The sequence below is a fragment of the Hypanus sabinus genome, chromosome 11 (assembly GCF_030144855.1).
Source record: "Hypanus sabinus isolate sHypSab1 chromosome 11, sHypSab1.hap1, whole genome shotgun sequence".
NCBI classification, from domain to species: Eukaryota; Metazoa; Chordata; class Chondrichthyes; order Myliobatiformes; family Dasyatidae; genus Hypanus; species Hypanus sabinus.
The window spans coordinates 6,118,656-6,139,156 of NC_082716.1; the positions used below are offsets into that span (position 1 = coordinate 6,118,656).

The 20,501-nt window shown below is 44.4% G+C and overlaps 1 protein-coding gene across 1 annotated transcript in view; it reads left to right on the plus strand.

Annotated features, from left to right (window-relative positions):
* The first annotated feature begins 306 nt into the window (after nt 1–306).
* LOC132402331 (vitellogenin-like) overlaps nt 307–20,501 on the plus strand; it is a 118,445-nt gene continuing 98,250 nt past the window's right edge. The window contains exons 1-12 of the mRNA XM_059985210.1: nt 307–346; nt 1,162–1,313; nt 3,635–3,886; nt 6,058–6,219; nt 7,458–7,609; nt 8,070–8,217; nt 9,515–9,672; nt 11,400–11,565; nt 12,803–12,928; nt 14,411–14,629; nt 17,110–17,327; nt 18,898–18,995. Of these exons, the coding sequence (XP_059841193.1) occupies nt 307–346; nt 1,162–1,313; nt 3,635–3,886; nt 6,058–6,219; nt 7,458–7,609; nt 8,070–8,217; nt 9,515–9,672; nt 11,400–11,565; nt 12,803–12,928; nt 14,411–14,629; nt 17,110–17,327; nt 18,898–18,995 (1,891 nt within the window). The remainder of the gene's footprint in view (nt 347–1,161; nt 1,314–3,634; nt 3,887–6,057; nt 6,220–7,457; nt 7,610–8,069; nt 8,218–9,514; nt 9,673–11,399; nt 11,566–12,802; nt 12,929–14,410; nt 14,630–17,109; nt 17,328–18,897; nt 18,996–20,501) is intronic.

Genomic DNA, 20,501 nt, shown 5'->3' on the forward strand with positions numbered 1-20,501 from the left:
TGATGTAAAACATCATCCACTGACGGTTAACTTAGTTAAAGTTACTTTCATTAAAATCTTTCATTGCAGAATTATTTCACTAAATGAAGCGAGGCTGACAAATTTATCTATGGAGTTGGTAGTCCAATTGATCACTTTCTTCTCTTCATTATTTCGTTCAAATAGATCCATTTGTTCCAAGATGATGGACTTTGATTCTGATAAGAAGTGGATTGCTCAGCAACTCTGGTGATCGCTAGTGGTCACCTGACCCAGTGGTGGCGGGCTATATATTGGAAGGCAAACCTAATAGAACTCAGACTCAACATGAAATCCTTTGTCTTCTTCTTGTGTCTCGCCTTAGTTGGTAAGTTAAGGCTTTAAACTACTTTGCAAACTTTCAGATCTAAAATTATGAAGACTCATTCATTTCTGATGCTTATTTCTGCTTGTTACTTTCTTTCCAGGGAGTGAACATACAAGTAGATATGGTACGTGTCTACTTCCTCTTGTCTAATGTCATAAACTTAAAGTTGTCATGCAGTTTTTTAAGGTTGTCATAATGGGGACAAGCTCCCACTACCTATTAAATGCTCTCAATGACATGCATCTCATATAACTTCTTTTACAACCAAGTCCAGCTGCTGACCCTCACGTGTAGCTTCACTACTAAGCCAGGGGGAGCCACTTCTATTAGCAGGAGAAGGGGAAAGGCGGGTTACTGGCACCCTAAACCTGTTTCTCTGGGCAGATCTGGCTTGTAAGCCGTGGTTGGCAGCTCATCTTGGAGAAGGAAAACTCTGATCTTAGATCCCCGCTGCATTGTGGCTATACCCACTCATGGGGAAGGCTTCAGGAGTAAAGTCTGAAGAAAAATCTTAATAAGCTGGAGTCCCTAAAGGCATTGAGTTCAATGTTGACTGGCAACTCTTGCAACACGCTGGTGCCAAACTGTATCGGTCTCTGCCGTTCCTTTGGATTCATCAGCTATGTGGAGAAGGGAAGCTTTCTGCACGAGCAACAATAGGTTGCTCTTCGCATCGTACTGCCCTGGCTTGCATACTGGCTATAATAGCTAGAATGCAACGCCTGTGGTCAACGGAGGGCCTCCTCAAAATGTCATAGCCCCTCTGACAGATTTGATTTAAGTTGTTATTACACTTTCTGCTTCCCTTTGCGCAGACCCCACATTCTCCGAAAACAGCCTGCACATCTATAGGTATGAAGGCCTGATTCTGACTGGGCCACCTGAAAGAGGGTTGACCAAAGCTGGCGTGAAGTTAAACTGTAAAGTGAAAATCAGGGGCATTGGACAGAGACAGTACCTTCTGCAAGTAAGTCCAGCTCTCTGCAAATCCTGATCTGTCAAAATGGATGGGCCAGCTTCATCAAAGGTCAAAGCTGAGTGTATTGTCTTATGCACAAGTCCATGTATGTACAGGTGCAGCATCACAGACAAAGAGTATTAGTGACAGGTTCTGGGTATAGTGGATGTGGGGAAGATGTTTCCTATAATATGCACCACCCTTTATGTAAAGTAGCTGCCCCGGTTTCTCTTTCAAATCCCTCACTTCAGGCCTTAAGTCTATGCCCTGGTGTGTTTGTGTACAAGGGCACCCTGAGTCCCTCCAACAGCTCTCAGTCTTTCAGTACTTACAAGATAATTCACTTTTTTCTTCCCTCTGAACGATACCAGATCTTGTTCTGCCTCCCAGTTCTTGGGTCAGCAACCCCCCTTGAACAATTCCTCCGTCTTCCTCACTGCCCACACAGTGCTATCAGCAAACAAAGGTATAAGATTCTCGATCTTCTTGCCAGCAAAGTCAGGTTTACTGTCATGTGCACAAGAGCTATTAAAAATGTACTTGCAGCAGCACCTCCGGCACAGAGCATCCGATAGGGAGTGTTCACAGGAAAACGGAACTGGACCAGGTTATACAAGGAAGATCACAACCACAGCAAAAACTGCCCGTTTCGAGTGTAAAGTGTTTGAACTTGTCGCAGTGTTGCTACACTGTAGTGGTTAGGGTTGTGCTGGTTGGTTCAAGAAGCGAATGGTTGAAGGGAAGCAGCTTTTGTACCTCCTGAATGATGGGAGCTGAGAGACAATGGCATGGCTCAGGCGAAGGGGATCTTTCATGATGGCTGTTGCCTTCTTGAGGCAGTGCCTACTCTAGATATGTCCGATGGTGGGGAGGGATGTGCCCGTGATATATCAAGCAAAGTCCAGTACTCTCTGCAGCTTCAGATGCTCCTGCACATTTGAATTCCTGCACCAGACCGTCATGCATCCAGTTCTACTTCAAATGCACATCTGTAGAGGTAAGTTGGTGTGTTTTGTGACAAGCCAAACCTCCGTAACCCCCTAAGGAAGTAAAGATGCTGGTACACCTTCCTTGTGTTTGTATCTGTGTGCCAGGCCTAGGACAGATCATCTGATATGTTAATACCCAGGAGTTTAAAGCTGCTTACTCTCTCCACTGATATTTCCCCAATATAGATTGCTCCTTTCCCTTGCTGAGATGACAATCAGCTCTTTAGTTTTGCTGATATTGAACTAGAGGCTGTTGTCGCAACACCACTCAACTTGGCAGCCTATCTTACTCTGGTAAGCAGGTTTATCACCACTGGGGATGTGTCCACCATCAGTATCCATGGTGAATTTGAAGACAGCTTTGAAGGTGTATTTAACCACACAGTCACACACGTGTCTAGAGAGTGGAGCAGGGGACCAGCACAAGCCTGGAGAAGGATCTGTGTTGCTGGTCAATGTGTAGATGTGGCGATCGATCCTCAGTTTCGGAGGTCTGCTGATGGTGAAGTTGAGGATCTAGTTGCTGAGGGAGGTGCAGGGACCCAGGTCTTGAAGCTTGGCACCAGTGGTTAGCATGATACCATTACAGCTCAGGAGTTCTGGAGTTCAGAGTTCAATTCCAGCACCGTCTGCAAGAAGTTTGTACATTCTCCCCATGAACTGTGTGTGACTCCTACAGGAGCTCTGCTTTCCTCCCATGGCTCAAAGACATACGGGTTAGTGGGGAAATTGGTCATTGTAAATTGTCCTATAATTAGGTTAGGGTTAAATAGGGCAGTGTGTCTCAGCCACAGAGGGCCTGTTCGGTGCTGTATCTCTAAATAAAATGAAAATAAATAAATAAATACTATGTCAAAATGTACTGGTATATGGGCTGAGTATAGCAGATGCCTGATAGTGAGCACAGTCTTGATGGGCTGATTGGCCTGTTTCTCTATTGTATGGCTCTATAATGCCAAAGATAACTTAATCAAGTGATGCACTAAAGGGCAGTAGCTAGACCAGGCAAAGTTATGTGAAGAGGATTCGGAATGGGAAGTGTTATGGAAAGTTGGAAGCCCAATTCAAGCTTAACTTCCAACAGCCAAAGTAGCAAATGACAAACTCAAGGGAAGTTTGGATAGCTAGGTGATCAGAGCGTTATGGAAGCCTTTGATCTGGGTGCAGGTAGATGGGTCTAGGCAGAAAACAAGTTTGGCATACACTAGGTAGGCAGAGGGGCCTGTTGCTTTCCTGTAGTGTTCTACGCCTCTACGTGTGACAGATTGAGTCTAAAGTGTGGAGTCAGAAGGTTGTTTGAGCGTTAAGTCAGCTTTCACTAAGTGCGACCTGCTTTCTCAGATCGTAGATCCTTGGATTCGCGAGCTCACCGGAATATGGCCGAAAGATCCATTCATCTCCGCCCGGAAGCTGACCGCACGACTAGCTCCACAATTGACCAAGCCCGTGAAGTTCGAGTACAGTAGTGGACGGGTGGGAGCCATCTACTCACCAGCTAGCCTGCCTGATAGCATCCTGAACATCCACAGAGGCATTATCAACATCTTCCAGATCACCATCAAAAAGTCGCAGAACTTTTATGATTTACAGGAGGTAACCATCCGCTGTCCATCTCTTTACTTTTGGTTTTGGGCTGTGTAGAAGGAAAAGAGGTAGATTAAGGACATTTAAGAAGCTCTTAGACACGTGAATGATAGAAAAATGGAGGCTATGTGAAGGGAGAGGTTACATCTTAGACTAGGTTAAAAGGTCAGCACAACACGCTGTAAAGTTCTCTCAGACAGGTACGTGAATCTGCAGAGATGGGAAGAATACGGCTAATTCAAGGGGACATAATTTTAAGGCAATGGGTGGAAAGTATGCGGGAATGTCAGGGTTAAGTTCTTCACACAGAGAGTACTGAGAGTGTGGAACACACTGCCAGGGAAGTTGCAGAGGTAGATACATTAAGGACATTTCTGAGACTCTTAGATGGGCACATGGATAAATGAAAAATGGAGAGCTATGTGGGAGGGTTAGATTGATCGTTGTTTAGGTTAAAGAGTCAGCACAACATTGTGGGCTGAAGGGACTGTACAATGCTCTATACATGAAATACACACCGTCTTGATTAAATGCATATCATTTTTTCACAGTGGTAGGGTTTCTAGATCTAGAGGACATAGGTAATTGATAATTAGTTTATTATTGTCACATGTACAGTGAAAGTTTTTTTTGTTTATGTGTCATACAGACAGATCAGTCTGGACAATGACGTAATACAACAAAACAGAACGCAGAGTAAAGCATTCCAGCTCCAGAGAAAGTGTAGTGCAGGCAGACTAAGGTCCACGATGAGGTAAACTAAGAGGTCAGGAGTTCATCTTCATCATATAAGACTATGATTTGATCAGTCTGAAAGATCAAAGGAAGAACGTGATTAGAGAGGCTTAGAAACACTTGGAGATGAGGGATTGAGTTATAAGGTGAGACTGGAGAGATTCAGAATCAGGTTTACTATCACTGGCCTATGTCACGAAACTTGTTGATTTGTTGCAGTAGTCATTGCAATACACAGTGATAAAAACTGTAAATTACAGTAAATATATATATATATTTTAGAGGTTAAATTAAATACGTAGTGCAAAAAGAGAATAAAAGAAGTGAGGTAGTGTTTATGGGATCATTATCCATTCAGTAATCTAATGGCAGAGGGGAAGGAGCTGTTCCTGAATCATTGAGTGTGTTTCTTCAACTTTCTGGACCCACTCCCTGATGGTAGCAATGAGACTAAGCACTAAGGGAGTCCTTAATTATAGAATCCTCACTTCTAAGACATCGCCTTTTGAAGATGTCCTGCATACTGAGAAGGCTTGTGCCCATGATGGAGTTCGATGAGTTGGCAACTTTCTCCAGCTTTTTCTGATCCTGTGCAGTGGCCCCTCTCCCCATCTATACCAGACTGTGATGCAACCAGTTGGAATGCTCTCCAAGGTACATCTGTAGAAAACTGTGAATAGGCTTTGGTTATGGACAGAAAGCAAGAGAATGGTGTTGAGAGGCAAAATAAATCAGCCATTATCGAGGCAGAGCAGACTTGATGGGCAGAATGGCCTAATTCTGCCCTTATTTCTTCTGGTTTTAATGGCTGGGACTGTTTTCCCTGGAGTGAAGGAAGCTGAAGGGTGACCTTATAAAATCCAGAAGGGACATAAATAAGAGCTTATTTTGGTGTTGTTGCCTTGTTGCTTGATGTGTTCTGTGTTGCTCTCCCGAGCATTGTGTTGTGGGAATGCTATGTGCGGTGACACTTGTGGGCTGCTCCCAGTAAATCCTTATGTTGTGCTGGATGTTAATACAAATGATGTATTTCACTGTAGGTCTCAATGTACATGTGATAAATAATTGAATCTGAATCTGACTGCAGTATCTTTTTCCCAGGATAGAAAAGTATAAAATTATTGGGAATAGTTTGAAGAGATAGGGGAAAGATTTAAAGGTGACCTGAGAGGTAACCTTTTCAGAGGGAGGTACGTCTATGGAACAAGCTGCCAGAGGATGTGGCTGAGGCAAGTACAATAAAGTCCACAAGACATCTGGACAGGTAAATGGACGGGAAATGTTTAAGTAGCTCTGGGCCAAATGTAGGCAAATGGGACCACCATAGATGGGCACTTTTGACAGAATGGACAAGTTGGGCCAAATGGCCTGTTTCCCTGCTGTATGACTCCGGGATGTGTGAAATTCCCTTCTACAATAACTTACTTTGCCCTTCACCTGTGCAGGCTGGAATTGGAGGAATCTGCCATACAAGGTACATCATTCAGGAGGACAAGAGAAAAGAACGTCTGACCATAACAAAGTCCAAAAACATGGACAATTGCCAAGAGACAGCCCAGAAGAACCTTGAAACCATGTACTCAGAAACCTGCCCTAGCTGCTTTCTGGTGAGTTCCTTCATCTTTAGTTCTGCCTTAGTGCCGTCCAGAGAATCATCGCAGTGTACAGCTTTAGAAGGAACATCCACCCTCACAGTCTCAGTGTCAGCTTTATTTTCAGTGACGTATTATAAGATTTGTTGTTTTGCATCAAGACTATGGAGTAATACATAATAATAAGTAATACATACTATCCATTGCAATAGGAAATAAGCTGCTAATCAAATGTTTGTGGCTTCATTATCCATTCAGAAATCTGATAGCAGAGAAGAAGCTGTTCCTAAAATGCTGAGAGTGCTCCTGTACCTCCTCCTTATTGGCAGCAATGAGGAGAGGGTGCTTTCTGAGAGAGTCCTTAGTGATAGATGTTGCCTTCTTGAAACATCCTCTCTTGAAGGTATCTTCAATGGTGGGGAGGTAGTGCCCATGATGGAACTGACTGAGTTTACAACCCTCTGCAGCTTTTTCCAAACCTGTGCATCCAAGGCTGATGCGACCAGTTAGGATGCTCTCCATGGTGCATCTGTAGAAGTTCTGGTGACATTCCAAATCTCCTCAACGTTCTAATGGAATAAAGCCACTATCGCTTCTTGTTCATGATTGCATCAGTACGTTGAACCCAGGATAGATTCTCAGAGATGTTGTAATGAGATGTCAGCTCCTTACAAGCACGTTTAGCTTGTTCTGCCTGAATCTGCAAATCATATTTTCCATATTTTCACATTCTGATACTTTGGTAAGAGGCATAGAGTGTACAGCTTGTGTCTTTTTCCCAGGGCAGACATATTAACGCCAGAGAGAATACTTCTAAGGTGATTAGAGGAAAGTATAAGGGGAATGACAAAGATAGTTTTTTAGACAGAGTGATGGGTGTGTGGAACACCCTGTCAGGTGGTAGGAGTAGAGGCAGATACATTAGGGACATTTAAGAGACTCTTAGATAGGCATATGGATGAAAGAAAAATGCAGGGTTATGTAGGAGTGAAGGGTTATGTTCATCTTAGAGTATGTTGAAAGGTTAGCACAACACTGTGGGCTGAAGGGCCTGTACTGTGCTGTTCTATGTTCTTCTACTTTAATTAAGGACAGCTTCATTTGTTAGTGATTTGAGCAGTTCTATACTCTATGAATCGTGTAACCAGTGGGGATGTCACTTCATGTTATCTCTGGCGTAGCGTGAACTTTGTTGTTTGACTCTGTCAGTGGATATATGTGGAACATTAACCACGATGCTATTTTCCCTGCAGCAATATATCAAGGATGAACAAACCATGACAACCTCCACCCTGATCCTGAAGCCAACAGCTTCTGGGGCGATCCTGAAGGAAGCCAGAGTCCGGGAGGTGCACCGACACGTACCTTTGTATGAGCAGAATGGAGAAATGCGGATTGACGTAAGGTAAGCGAGACAGGCATCGAACTGTCGATTATTGATTTTCCAATGACTCCTACGGTTCAATATTCAATTCATCATCAGCACCAACCTACCCACCATTAAGGGCTATATACAGAAAGGTGCTGGAAAAGGGCCAGTAACATCATGAAGGATCCCACCCTCCCTGCTCATGGACTTTGTCCCACTCCCTTCAGGGAGCAGACTCCATAGCATCTACACCAGGACCTCTAGACTCAAAAACAGTTACTTTCCTTAAACACCTCCATCAACTAACTCAGCCCTCCACACCACCAACCACCAATACGTTATCATTTTGGGTCAATCGCCTTCACTCCTGTGGGCTGAAGTCCAGTGCAGTACTGCTCCATGTTCTCGGATCGAAAGTCATTCTGTTTGTGTTCTTGACTTTGCTCCGCTGCTGAACTGGAAATTCCCAGGTTCTGATTAACGTTTCCCATTGCAGACAGAGCCTCGTCCTGGAGCATATCACCTCAGAACAACCACGGACATTACCAGAGCTCCCGAGCCGGCATAGCCTGAAGTACCAGAGTGACCACAGCGTCCTCCGGCAACCACTCACCCTGATCCATGAGCAAAACCTGGTCCTTAAGGTAATTCCTGCCAACGTTCTCTTTGCCTCTTTACTCTCCGAGTTAATTGTGTTGTCTCCCAATGTCAGGATGTTGCCGAGACCTGAGTTATAGGGAAAGGTTGAATAGGTTAGGACTTTATTCTCAGGAACGTACAAGATTGAGGGGAGATTTGATAGGTATATTATGAGAGGTATAGATAGGGGAAATGCAGGCAGGCTTGTTCCTATGAAGGTGGGTGAGACTAGAACTGGAGGTTATGGGTTAAGGGTGAAAGGTGAGATGTTTAGTGGGAACATGGGGGAGAACTTCTTGGTTCTTGGTGGTTTGAGTGTAGAACAAGCTGCTGGTTGAAGTGGTGGATGCAGGATCGATTTCAACATTTAAGAGAGGGTTGGATAGGTTCATAGATAGGAGGTGTATATTTTGGGTGTGACTAAGCAGATAAATAATTCAGCATGAACTAGATGGGCCAAAGGGCCTGCTTCTGTGCTGTAGTACTGAATGACTCCATGATTCTATGCTCTGCTTTACACAATAGAAAATTGCAGCAGTTTACAGACATGGGCAGAGAAATAGCTGATGAAAGTTAATCTGGCCAAATGTGAAGAGTTGCCTTTTAGAGCATCTAGTGTAAGGAGACAGCACACTGTGTCGGCGTACAGAGGGCTCCTTGGGTCCGAGTCTACAGCTCCCTGAATGCAGCTGCACAGGTTGATAGGGTAGTAATGTTATTTTTGTGTTTATTGATCAAGCAATTGAGTTTAAGAGTGACGAAGCTATGTTTCAGCTCTCAGTTGTGGTCACCCCATTATAGGAAGTATGTTGCAGCTTCGGAGAGGGTGCAGAAGAGGTTTATCAAGATGCTGCCTAGATTATGTGCTATAAGGGGGCTTTGGACAAACTGGATTTTGGCAGAAGCTGAAGGGAGATCTAATGGAGGTTTATGAGGCTATGAGACTATGAAAGGCACAGAGAGAGTAGACATCCAATAACCTTTCCCAGAGTTGAAGCATCTAAGACCAGAGGATAAGCATTTAATGTGAGGGGGAGGGGCAAGTTCAAAGGAGATGTGAGGGGCAGTGTTTTTACACAAAGAGTGATGGGTTCCCGACGTGGTGTTGAAGCAGAACAAGTGTTCTTAGATAGGTACGTGAATCTGCAGGAAGTGGAGGGATATGGACAATGTATAGGTAGAAAGGTTTAGTTAGGTATTTAATTACTAATGTGATCATTTTGGCACAATATTATGGGCAGAAGGTTCTGTTCTTGCACTGTAATGTTCAGTGTTCTGTGTCCTGTGTTTTGTGTTCTATAGATAAAAGAAACCTTGGATCATATTGCCAAACACAACAAAGAGGAAATCCATCATGATGCCCCAGTAAGGTTCCTGGAACTCATTGAGCTCTTTCGATCTGCTGAATACACCACCCTGTCAGAAGTTTGGGCACAGGTTAAGAGCCGGAGTGAGTTTAGGTAGGTCATCGATTCAAATTCCAGTTATAATGTGATATAAAAATTCTGTTCAGTGACAGAGATTGGCTGCAAAGGCTTTTGAGTCCATACTTACTTCCCTTTCAAATTTACACTCAGTGGCCACTTTATTAGAGACCTCTCGTATTAGTTATCTTCTTGAGTATCTCCACTTGATTAGTCACCTCCTGTACCTGAAATAAAGTGGCTGCAGAGTATATGTTCATGGTCTTCTACTGCTGTAGCCCATCCAATTCAAAATTCGATGTGTGCATTCAGAGATGCTCTTCTGCACACCACTGTTGAAATGTGTGGTTATTTGAGTTACTGTCACCTTCCTGTCAGCTTGAACCAGTGTGGCCAATCTCCTCTGACCCCTCACATAAACAATGCCCACAGAACTGCCACTCACTGGAGGTTGTCTTTTGTTCTTCACCCCATTCTCTGTAAACTCTCGAGACGGTTGTGTGTGAAAATCCCAGGAGATCAGCAGTTTATGAGATACTCAATCAACCCCGTCTGGCACCAAGAATCATTCGACGAACAAAGTCACTTAGATCACATTTCTTCCCCATTCTGATGTTTGGTCTGAACAACAACTGAACCTCCTGACCATGAACGACACCAGAAATGAACTTTGAACTCTGAAATGGCCCAAGCTGTAATAGTGTTGCACTAACTGCGACTTCACTGTGCAACCATTTATCCGTTCAGTTACTGCCACATGATTGCTTGATTAGCTATTTGCATATTAATGAGCAGCTGTACAGGCTACAAACTAATACCCAATAAAAAAGCAGAGTTAATTCTTAGAATAACTTCTAACACTTTAATTGGCTAATTCCCTCATTCCATTTTTTCCATGGTCTCCAATTTGCAGTAATACCCCCCAGCCCCTGCCATTGTCTCAACCACTTCTTCCAGCAGCTCTTCCATATATTCCACACCCTCTGGGTGGAAAAAGTTGTCCCTCAGGTCCCTTTTAAATCTTTCCCCTCTCATGCTAAACCTATGCCTCCTAGTTTTGGTCTCCCCTACCCCAGGGTAAACACTGTTACCATCTGCTGCCTCCAACATTATGCCCCTCATAATATTAAACGTTTTTAAAAGATTGTCCCCTCATTCTCCTACATTTAAAGGAATAAAGACCTTGCTCAACCTCCCTATAACTCAAGCCTTTCAGTCCTGGCAACATCCTCGGGAACCTTTCCTTCATTCTGCCCAGTTTAACCACATCTTTCTTGTAGTAGGGTGACCTAAACGTTACAGGATACTCTTCTCAGCCCGGAACCATGTCTGCTTACTCCCCTCCATTGATCCTGCCTGGTCTGTTGAGTTCCTCCAGCATTTTGGGTGTTTCCCTCTGGATTTCCAGCATCTGCTGAATCTCCTGTGTTTATAATAATCCAAGTGCAACCTCAGCAACAACTGTATGACTCCAACCCCTGCACTCAGTGCCCTAATCGATGGAAGCCAGGATGTTAAACACTTACTTTCACCACTTGCTTTCAATGAACTATATGCTTTTAGATACAGGGGTTGATGCAGCAGTCCTCAACCTTATTTGGGCCAATAACACTAGGCAAGGGGTCTGTGGACTCCTGTTGGGAACCCCTGTAGGAATGAAATGATTTTATCAGTGGCAAATTAATTTCTGACATCAAAGTGACCTACACTTGGGGAATTTGCTATTAACTGCACGACCTTCTGGTTCTGTACCTTGACTCTAGGCGTTGGTTCATTGAAGCCCTGCCTGCTACTAAAACTTTTGACTCTCTGAAATGGCTCAAGAGCAGAATCCAAGATTCTGAGCTCTCTCACTTGGAGGTCCTTCAGATCCTGATTCTCGCCTTGCAGGAAGTTAAAACCGACCATAAAGTTATGATGTTAGCACTTGTGAGTATTCACTCAAATTATGTTGTGCATGGTTCTTAGAACCCTTATTAACTGGTAGTAGAAACGATGATAAGATATAGGTCATTCAGCCCATTGCGACTACTCCACCAATTGATTTATGAGTCTCTAATATGAATCTGTCAGGGTTTTGCACACAGCGCTGCTTTCTGTGTATAAAACCTACCACTACCATCTCCATTATACTTTCTGCCAATTATACTCTTTTGTATTAGCCATTTCCACCCTGGGGAAAGGTCTCTGACTGTCCACTCTGTCTATGCCTCTTATCAAATTGTACGCCTCTATCAAGTCACCTCTCATCCTCCTTCATTCCAGAAAGAAAAGCCCTAGCTTGCTCAAACTATCCTCATAAGACACGCACTCTAATCCAGGCAGCATCTTAGTAAACTTCTTGTGGCCCTCTCTAAAGCTCCTACACACCTTCCTATAATGAGGTAGCTAGAACTGAACACAATATTCCAAGTGTGGTTTAACCGAGGTTTTATAGAGCTGCAACATTACCTCACGGCTCTTGAACTCAATCCTCCAACTAACAAAGGTCAACAGGCCATCCACCTTCTTAAGCACCTTATCAGCTTTGAGGACTATGAACATAAATTCCAAGATCCTTCTGTTCCTCCACACTGTTAAGAATTCTGCCTCTAACCCCATAATCTGCCTTCAAGATTCACCATCCGAAGTGTGTCACTTCACACTTCTCTGGAGTGAACTCCATCTACCACATCTCAACCCAGCTCTGCATCCTGTCAATGACCATTATAACCTATGGCAATCTCCTACACCACCAACCTGCATGCCATCTGAAAAATTACTAACCCACCCTTCCATTTCCTCATTCAAGTCATTTACAAAAATCACGAAGAGCAGGGTTGTCCCAGTACAGATTTCTGCGGAACACCACTGGTCACTAACCTCCAGGCAGAATATGCTCCACCTACTACCACCCTCTATTTTCTGCAGGCAAGCCGATTCTGAATCCGTGCAGCCAAGGTTCCATGGATTCCATGCCTCCTGACATACTGAAGGAATCTACCATGGAAAACCTTGTCCAAAATCCACATTCACCACATCTCCCACTCTACCTTCAACAATTTGTTTTGTGACTCCCTCAAAAAAAATCAAACACCATACACCTCCTGTTTTGACTGTGGGTTTGCATCATCTGCGATGTTTCATTTAAAAGATGTTTCACCTCACCTTTGCTTTGTCTCTGCAGGAGATCCTCGACCTGATTGTGATCAAGGAGAACCCATTCCTTCGCAAGACTACAGTCCTCAGCTATGGCTCCATGGTCTACAGATTCTGTTCTCCACGGTCCACCTGCCCAGATGACGTACTGAAGGTAAACCAGCTCCACTTGCCCATTCAGTCAACCCTTCCCTTTCCCCTCTGCCAGGCTTCTTAATGAATCATAACATTTGAAATTTATTCAAAGTAAATTTGGTCAGCTGGTGGTGTAGTGGCATCAGCACTGGACTCCGGAGTGAATGGTCTCAAGTTCGAATCCAGCCGGCTCCTTTGCACACTTTCCACCTGTTCTGGGTTGAGCATCGAGCTAGCAACTCGACCTCGTAAAAAAAAACTGGAGACTGCTACAGAAGCACTACATGATGAGCAATCACCAATAAGATCGGTGCAGAAAGCTTGTCGTGTCAGCGCCCGACGACTCCACCAGGAGTTGAGGGCATTCTTCTTTTCTTCATCCTTCAAGTTAGTTTGTCACACGGTGATAGGAAGAAGGTACAAACGCGTTACAGACAGCGGAGGAATTGAACCCCTATCACTGACACTGTAAAACATTTTGTTACAGCGCTCCCCATCTACTCTGGCGCCCGTAATGGATGACATAAAGCATAGAACAGTGTTGTACAGTACAGTCCCTTCAACCCACAATGTTATGCTGACCTTCTAACTTACACTGGCCCTTCTCTCACAAATAGCCCTCCACTTTTCTATCATCCATGTGCCTAAAGTCTCTTAAATGTCCCTAGTGTATCTGTGTCTACCACCACCCTCCCCACCCCAGGCAGTGCATTCCACACTCCCTCTGCTCTCTGTGTAAAAAACTTACCTCTAACATCCTTCTTATACTTTCCAATCACTTTTACATTATGCCGCCTCATATTAGCCATTCTTTAGAATGAATTTAATTAACTGATAAGAATGCACCAGGTCACAAAAGTATTTAATGCTTAAGACCAACCAAACACAGAAAATATTGGAGGAACTCTGCAGGCCAGGCAGCCTCTATGGAACAAAAGTGCAGTCGATGTTTCAGCCTGCCGAGTTCCTCCAGCACTTTGTGTGCGCTGCTCAGATTGCCAGTATCCGCAGATTTGCTCTTGTTAATGCTTAAGACTGTCTGGCTAAGTTCAGACTGAGCGGAAGGGTTATAGAGACAGGTAGTAAAATAGTAGCCACAAGACCTTTCAGTCCAACCAGCCTGTACTTACCATGGTGTCCACCCGGCTATAAAGATTAAAGCAAAGATAAAGATTGTCCTTATTTGTCACACGTATAGGACATCAAAACATTGAAACTTAGAGTGAAATGTGTCTTCCGGGTCAACAACTAACAGTGCTGGGGCCAGCCCACAACGTCCGGTGCCAACGTAGCATGCCCAGAGCTGAGCGAAGCAGGCCCGTGCTTGAGGAAACTGAAGGATCTGGAAAAACCCCCAGAGTCGTGGAAGGGATGAACAAACTTTTTACAGAGAGTAATGGGAATTGAACCCGGATACATCACCCAGTTGCTCGTCCTAATTTCCTTTCCTTGTGTGGCTTCCGGCAGTAAACCCCTCTAAACCGAACCCCTTCTCTTCCAGCCTTTGCATAACCTCCTCACCGAAGCAGTCAGCCAACACAACAACGAGGACATCGCTCTGGGCCTCAAAGCCATCGGCAACGCAGGACAGCCAGCAAGTATCAAGAGCATTGTGAAGCTGTTGCCAGGCTTCGGCACCATGGCCACCAGCCTCCCTCTGAAAGTTCGGGTGGACGCTATCATGGCTCTGACTAACATTGGCAAGAAGGACCCAAAAACTGTACGGTTTACTTATTTATCATGCTATGTATGACTCTATAAGTGTAATCCTTGCTTCTTGACCTTCCACCTCACCTGTTTGCACTTTTCACCTGCTATGCTGAACTCCTTCCCCTCCCCCCACCTCCTTATTCTGGCTTTCTCCCCCTTCCTTTCCAGTCCTAATGAAGGGTCTCAGCCTGAAACGTCAACTGTTCATTTCTTCCGTTGATGCTGCCTGACGTTGAATTCCTCTAGAATTGCTCAAAACTTTCATTCTTTCCCTTTAAATAAAACAAAGCCTTACTCTTTCTCCTGTGGCCCACTCTCCTCTCCTATCAGATTCCTTCTTCTTCAACCCTTTACCTCTTCCACCTATCACCTCCCAGCTTCTTACTTTGTCCCCCTTCCTAACCCACCCACCTTCCCCCTCACCTATCACCGGCTAGCTTGTCCTCCTTCCCCTCCACCCACCTCCTTACTCTGGCTTCCTCCTCCTTCCTTTCCAGTCCTGACGATGGGTGTCATCCTGAAATGTCAACTCTTTATTAATCTCCATGAACTAGCATCAGTAGGATTGCCAACATTTGGTATTCCAGTGGTCTGAGGTAGGACCATAATTTTCTCACCACACAACAACTCCAGTTAACCATTCTTGGAAGTGACTCACTGTGCCAGGGCAGCAGAGAAGAGCAGGAGTATGTTGGGTTCTGATGTTTTTAATATAACCATATAACCATATAAGAATTTCAGCACGGAAACAGGCCATCTCGGCCCTCCTAGTCTGTGCCGAACTCTTAATCTCACCTAGTCCCACCTACCCGCACTCAGCCCATTACCCTCCACTCCTTTCCTGTCCATATACCTATCCAATTTTACCTTAAGTGACACAACTGAACTGGCCTCTACTACTTCTACAGGAAGCTCATTCCACACAGCTACCACTCTCTGAGTAAAGAAATGTAAGTTTCTTTCAGAAGTCAGGACAGAGGTACAAAACTTGTTCCTTCATGATCATTTTATTAAGTGCTAATAGAAGAAAGAAAATTGGAAATGGACAGTGATGGGAGCAGCGGTTTAGTAGCGGAAGGAAGAGAAGAAGCAAGGTGGTGCTAGCTCATGGTGAGCTCCTTTTAAAGAAACATTCCTTGAGAATTTGCAAGTAAGAGTCAACCAATCAGATATCACCTATTCAAATAACACAATACCAAGAAAAGCTTCAAGAGCTTTCCAGAATGTTAAAGAGAACTAAAGCCACTAGGGAATACACTGAACAACTGCATTTACACACTGTGACCACTAGGGGACATACTGAACAACTGCATTTACACACTGTGGCCACTAGGGGACATACTGAACAACTGCATTTACACACTGTGGCCACTAGGGGACACACTGAACAACTGCATTTACACACTGTGACCACTAGGGAACACACTGAACAACTGCATTTACACACTGTGACCACTAGGGAACACACTGAACAACTGCATTTACACACTGTGACCACTAGGGAACACACTGAACAACTGCATTTACACACTGTGACCACTAGGGAAGACACTGAACAACTGCATTTACACATTGTGACCACGAGGGGACACACTGAAAGACTGCATTTACACACTGTGACCACTAGGGAACACACTGAACAACTGCATTTACACACTGTGACCACTAGGGAAGACACTGAACAACTGCATTTACACACTGTGACCACGAGGGGACACACTGAAAGACTGCATTTACACACTGTGACCACGAGGGGACACACTGAACAACTGCATTTACACACTGTGACCACTAGGGGACACACTGAACAACTGCATTTACACACTGTGACCACGAGGGGACACACTGAACAACTGCATTTACATAGTGACCACTAGGAAACATACTAAAGAGTTACATGTATATAAGTAATTTAAAAAATACTAGCAGGCATAAATTGTTAAACTGCAAGAAAAATAACAATAAAAACAGTCTACTCCAACAAGTAGGTCACTTCATCCCTTGTGCTTGCTCCACCTTTCAATGCTGTTAAAATGGAATTTAATCTGCCAAGTGGGAGTGTTGCAGTTTAGGAGGACAAATGGAAGGAGCAAGTATACCATAAGTAGTAGGCCCCATAACAGCATTGAGGTACAGAGGTTTCTGTTGGTGTGGGAGTATAGTTCACTGTGCTTAAAGTCAAAAAGAATGCCTTGGTCCAGAGAACATACATTTGAGGTGATTGGAGGAAAGTTCAGGGTAGTATGGACCAGTTGGGCCAAAGGGCCTGTGTCCATGCTAGATAACTCTATAATCTGTCCAAATAAGCACCACCCACCAAGGCTTGAAAGGCAATGGGCCATGTGCTGGTCCATGGGAACACCCTTGAAGGGTTGCCATGGATAGAGTGGGCCAGAGGGCCTCTTTCCATGTTGTATGGTTCTTCAGCCACATCTATTTTCATTCCAGAGTCATGTCTAAACTGAGGTTTTTCACTTTGCTTCTTGCTAGGTCCAACGCATCACCATGCAGGTCTTCCTCAATCGAAAGAACCATCCTGAAGAACGAATGATGGCTATTGCGGTGCTCTTCCTGACCAGGCCTCCTCTGACTTTGGTGACCCTTGTGGCCAATTCCATGCTCACTGAAACCAGCTTACAAGTGGCCAGTTTCGTTTACTCCCACATCAGAGCACTGTCCAGATCCACTGCACCGGACTCGTATCAGCTGTAAGTACCCACAGCTTTCACCGTTGAGAAATACAGCACAGTAACAAGCCCTTCTGGCCCACATGATCCATTTAGACAATTAACTTACTAATCCACATGTCTTTGGACTGTGGAGAAAGCTAGAGCACTCACAGAGGAAACCCACACTGTCACAGTGAGATCATACAAACTCTTTACAGACAGTGGCAGAATTGCAATCATGTCAGGCTGACAGCTACACTACTGTGCTGCAATTTGCTTCATCCCATTTACCACAACTAAGTGGGTTCACTGGCAACAGTGTTGACTTTTTTAAAAAATGGCTTCATAAAGATTAGCTTTATTTGTCAGATGTAATTGAAACACACAGTGAAATCACGATCAATACAGTCCAAATACGCGCCCGTAAGTGTTGCCATTCTCCTGGCGCAAACACAGGATACCTCATCCAGAACTTGCTCCCCTAACCTTTCCATCTTTGGAGCACCCAGAGGGAACCCCCGTGGCCATGGGGAGAACGTACAAACTCCTTACAGCGAGTTGCGGTAATTGAACCCGTGTCACTTTCTCTGTGAACCCATGATCCACATCTCTCCATTTTTCACGTATTTGTGTGCCTCTCAAAATCCTCTTAAACACCACTTCTGTATCTGTCCGTCCCACTTGCCCACCTCCCTCCCCACCCTGCAGCACATTCCGGACACATGCCACTCTCTGAGTAACAAATTTACCCAGCACCTCCCCTCAAAGCTTCCCCCTCTCACATTTGACGTTTCTACCCTGGGATAAAGACTCTGGCCAATAAAGATTGAAGAGTGATTTTGTTCAGATTTCTGTGGAGGAACACTGTCTGCTGTCATTTCCTGGGCTACAGGAGCACATGCTGAGGGACACACAAAAGCTCAGTGCAGCCTTTGCAAGGGCATGGTGGGGGAGAACCACATTGTGGGGTTCTTCTGCTGCTGGAGAAGCAGAGGTTGGGTTGGATGAGGAAGCCCCTCAATAAAGATAGTGATGAACCACCTTGGGGGCTACACATGGGTGGCAGCAGTGCGGTTAGTGTGTACGAAAGTAACAGGACATTACTGAAAGCATTGACTATGAATGCACGAATGAAAGGGCATTACACACTTTATTCTTATAAGTTTTTTTATTATGAGTTAAGTTTATTTTGATATAAGAAAGAATTGTATTGACTAGAAGTGCAGTGTCAATGGTTATCACTGCTATATCATGTGAGGGTCTTTTCCTTCGGATGTGAAGACAAGGTACTGTAGTGTTTACCGTAATGCTTGACAATGCCAATGACCTGGGTTCAATTCCCACTGCTGTCTGTTAGTACTGGACCCTCGCAGGCTGCCCCCAACAGATCCTGGCACTGTGCTTGTCGTTGACACAAACTAAACATCTCACTGTGTGTTTTAATGTTGCAATGCTCATTGGATAAATAAAGCCAATCTCAGAAGAGGTTTAGATTTATTTGTTTGGCACAGACTTTGTGGGCCAAGGTACCTGTTCCCCTGCTGTACAATTTTGTGTCACGCCTCCTAAGCCAAGTGTCTGATAAATGCCAATCCAATTCCCTCTACAGGTCATCTTCCTGCAGACTGGCCTTGAACCTACTGAGCCCCAAACTTGAGGAACTTGGTCTCCGATTCAGCAAGGTTTTGCACGAGACCTCATTCAATTGTAAGTACATTGATCCTCTCTGTAGAGTGCTCACAACTCCAACTAAAGACATTGGCCAACCCTGGGTCTCTTTCCACCTATCACCTTCCAGTTTCTCACTTCATCCCTCTTTCCCTACTCACCCACCTTCCCTCTCACCTGGTCTCACCTATCAACTGCCAGCTTGTACTCCTTCCCTTCTCCCCACCTTCTCATTCTGGCTACTTTCCCATCCCTTCTCAGTCTAGGTGAAGGTCTTGGCCCAAAAGGTCAACTATGTATTCCATTCCATAGATGTTACATGACCGACTGAGGTCCTCCAGCATTTTGTGTGCATTACTCTAAAGAAATCAAAAGACTGAACAATAAAAGTGTTGCATCTCTTAGCTTTGCCTTCATTTCCTCCTCAGAACAGTAGATTGCTAAATTGGTTTATTATTGTCACTTGTACAGACATTCAGTGAAAAACTTTGTTTTCCATGACATCCAAACAGATAGTTTCATTCTAACTGTGCATTGAGGAAATAATAACAGCATGCAGAATAAAGTGTCATGGTTACAGAGAAAGTGCAGTGCAGGTAGCCAATAAGCTGCAAGGTTATATAGGATTCAGAACTTAAGAGTCCATCTTATCATACTAGGGAACCGTTCAATAGTCTTAGAACAGCAAGTAGAAGATGTCCTTGAGCCTGGATGTATGTGCTTTCCAGCTTTTGTATCTTCTGCCCAGTGGGAGAGGGAAGAAGAGAGGATGTCTGAGGTGAGAGGAGACTTTATGCTGGCTGCTATACCAAGACAGTGAGAAGTATAAACAGAGTCTATGAGCCTAGGGAAGATTCAGAGTCCAGGGTGTTTCGAGCTGTGTCCACTACTCCCTGCAGTTTGGTGGGGGCTGTTGGGGAACATGCCCATTTTCTTTAGCCTGCTGAGGAAGGTGAGCTTCCTTGGTTGTGATGTCTATGTGGTTGGACCAGGATATTCCATTGGTAATGTTCACTCTTAAGAACCTGAAGTTCTCAACCCCCTCAAACTCAAAGCCATTGGTGATACAGGAGCATGTGAATCACCCACCCCCCCTTCCTGAAGCCAATGACTAGCTCTTTTGTTTTGCTGGGATTGAGAAAAAGGCCATTATTATGAAACCATGTCACTACGCTCTCTATCTTCTTTCTATGCTTGGATATATCGGTATTTGAAATACAGCCCACTATGGTGGTGTCATCTGCAAACTTGTAGGAGGAGTTTGATCAGAATCAGTTCACACAGATGGAGGTATGTTTTATACAAATTGTACTCTCTCTGCCACGGCGTGCTCTGGCAAAATAGGAACCAAAGTGCAGAGGAAAGATATATTCCAATGTAGAGAAGGCAACCAGAGTTTATTCATAAGAATTCCAACAGAACATCGGCGGCTTGGCTGAGTGACACCACGAGACATACATTCTCAAAACCAGGACCCTGCAATTAGTGTTAATCAGGTGTCTACTTAAATAACACAGGAATCCCTGAGCCAATCGAAATAAACTT